Genomic DNA, 2,393 nt, shown 5'->3' on the forward strand with positions numbered 1-2,393 from the left:
CCAAAGCATGTGGACAAGGAAGTTCATCAAGCTGAAATTGTCCACAACTACATCTCTTATTTTGAAGGCAAACAATGAAGTATTTCATACCATCTATTACAGTATGAATATAATCTGTTGAAGCCTTCACCTATATTTTTATTACAAACATACAACAAGTTGTCAGCACTTGATAAATGACAAAATAACTACAATTGTACAACAACATATCTACAATTATTAGTATATATTTAGTTTGATAAAATAAATTATATGACGTTATGGACCATAACTTACTCTCATTTTCTGCGATAATGTCATGTTGTCATCCAACTCTTTGTTGTATTTTTTCCAAGGTATGTGAACATACCCTTTGCATTTAATAATTTTTTATTAGTCCAACGTTCAAGAAGAGTCCTCATGTACTCTAGTAGTTGAACTACAGGCAGCTCTCTTTCATCTTTGGTTACCGCATTCAAGGACTCTGTAATATTTGATATCATCGTCCATGTTTTGTTCACCGTAGCATGTACCCGAGACCATTTGTAATAACCAATATCGTATAGGTATGCTTTAACACATGTGTCGATCTCTTCAATTTTCGATATTCTTTCATTAAATTCATTAAGCGTGTATAATCGTGTCGTGGCAAAGTATAATTCGCTTAACTCTAGATGACCTTTCTTGAACTTTGACCTTACATTTGTCCAAATATGCCATATGCAAGCATAATATGACATGCCGGTATAAACCGTAGATGTTTCCTTCAATATACTCTCATTTCAGTCTAAAACAACACACATATTTGATTTTCACCATATGCATGTTTGAATTGCCTCAAAAAATCACCTCCATGATGCATTATTTTCTGAATCAACAACGGCGTATGCTAGTGTTAATATGCCACCTATCACATATGTATCAAAAAGAAATTCAATTTCAGTAATAAAACTTGAAAATATCAAAAATACATTTTTAGAAACAACTTTAATACAATATTTTTACAATTAATGTATAATACGTGTTGCATCCATTATGCTAGCTGTTAGCATGATTCCCCTATATGCCAACTTCAAGAAGGTGCCATCGACTACTACAACTGGACTACAACGCTCCCAACCCTTAATGGACGTACTAAGAGCAACAAATGCATTTAAGAAATAGTCATCTTCAGTCTTCTGCAATTTTACTACCGACCTTGGATAAGTCTTCTCCAAAATATACAAATAACTCGGCAATCGACTGTAGGAATCAACAGGATGACCTCTCGAAAATTTCAAAGTCTTTTCCTTTGCTCTCCAAGCTTGCATGTATGTTAAGTTCATACCATGTTCCGATAACATGTCAGCTTGTATGTATTTTGGTGTGTATATTGTCTTATGATCCGCATATTTTGGCATGACCATGCTGCCAACTACCATGGAAGTATCTTTACGTTGTATATATGTGTTATCCATCAATGAGCATGTGTGCAAGTTGTTGAATTTTCAAACCTTGAACAATACTGATTCATTTATGCATGTGGACTTGAAGCGCCACGTACAATTATCACCAACACATACGAGGCAGTAGTTACACTTTAATTGTTTTAGAGACATAACAATTGAACTACATTTGTTATGTAGTATCGTTGTAGATAATTTTTAGTAAAATTGTAGAATACTTGGAATTGCAAAACATCAGGACTAAAAAAATAGAGCAAACCTGCAATTCTGCTCGTATTCGACATACTGCATTCCAGATCGAAATCCCTTATTGTTATATACAACGGATACATTCCTAAATTTTTGTTTTTCTTTTTCGTCTCCATATATACTCGAACTTCCATATCGTTCCGAATTTCCATTGGAGGACAACGTTCGTTGACAATGTATTTGATCTCGATGATTTTTACAGAAGTATCGATCATTAGATGCTCTGCAATTGCGACATTCAATTGACTATAATTTGAATCTTCATTGACTACAATTCCTTCAACATCAAAATCTATGTATCTCCCAAAGCTATCCTACCGACCATTGAGCTAAAGCATTATCGCCAATTTTGATATTATATCGCCAAATTCAATTCAATTATAGAGAAAATAATTATGCAATCCTATGAAAATTTTAGAATGTAGCTATATGTTCAGAGCTGATTGTCATTACTTAATGTTAATTTGCAATTGCTTTCTTCATAAGCTTTTTTTTGAATCTCTTGCCTTGTTTATGGAAAACCAGAGAAAATCTGCGTAAAAGAAGGATTCTGCAGATTTGTTGCCTTGTTTATGGGGCGATGATTGCGTCTAAATTCCGTAACTGAAATATACGCTGTCCCAAAATCGCGCATCTAAAAATGGAAGTCTACCGAAGAAAGGAGTCTATTTTAAACGAATGTATATTTTTTGTAGATAAAACGTGTTTAGGTCGGGTAAA

The 2,393-nt window shown here is 33.8% G+C and overlaps 1 protein-coding gene across 1 annotated transcript; it reads right to left on the minus strand.

Moving 5' to 3' along the window:
* Positions 1 to 824: 824 nt before the first annotated feature.
* LOC142173607 (uncharacterized) lies at positions 825 to 1,400 on the minus strand. The gene is made up of 2 exons (XM_075239229.1): positions 1,001 to 1,400; positions 825 to 886 (listed from the first exon to the last, which is right to left on the minus strand). The coding sequence occupies exons 1-2, from the start codon at positions 1,398 to 1,400 to the stop codon at positions 825 to 827; spliced, it is 462 nt and encodes a 153-aa protein (XP_075095330.1).
* Between the last annotated feature and the right edge of the window lie 993 nt (positions 1,401 to 2,393).

This window comes from Nicotiana tabacum, chromosome 19, assembly GCF_000715075.1.
Source record: "Nicotiana tabacum cultivar K326 chromosome 19, ASM71507v2, whole genome shotgun sequence".
NCBI classification, from domain to species: domain Eukaryota; kingdom Viridiplantae; phylum Streptophyta; class Magnoliopsida; order Solanales; family Solanaceae; genus Nicotiana; species Nicotiana tabacum.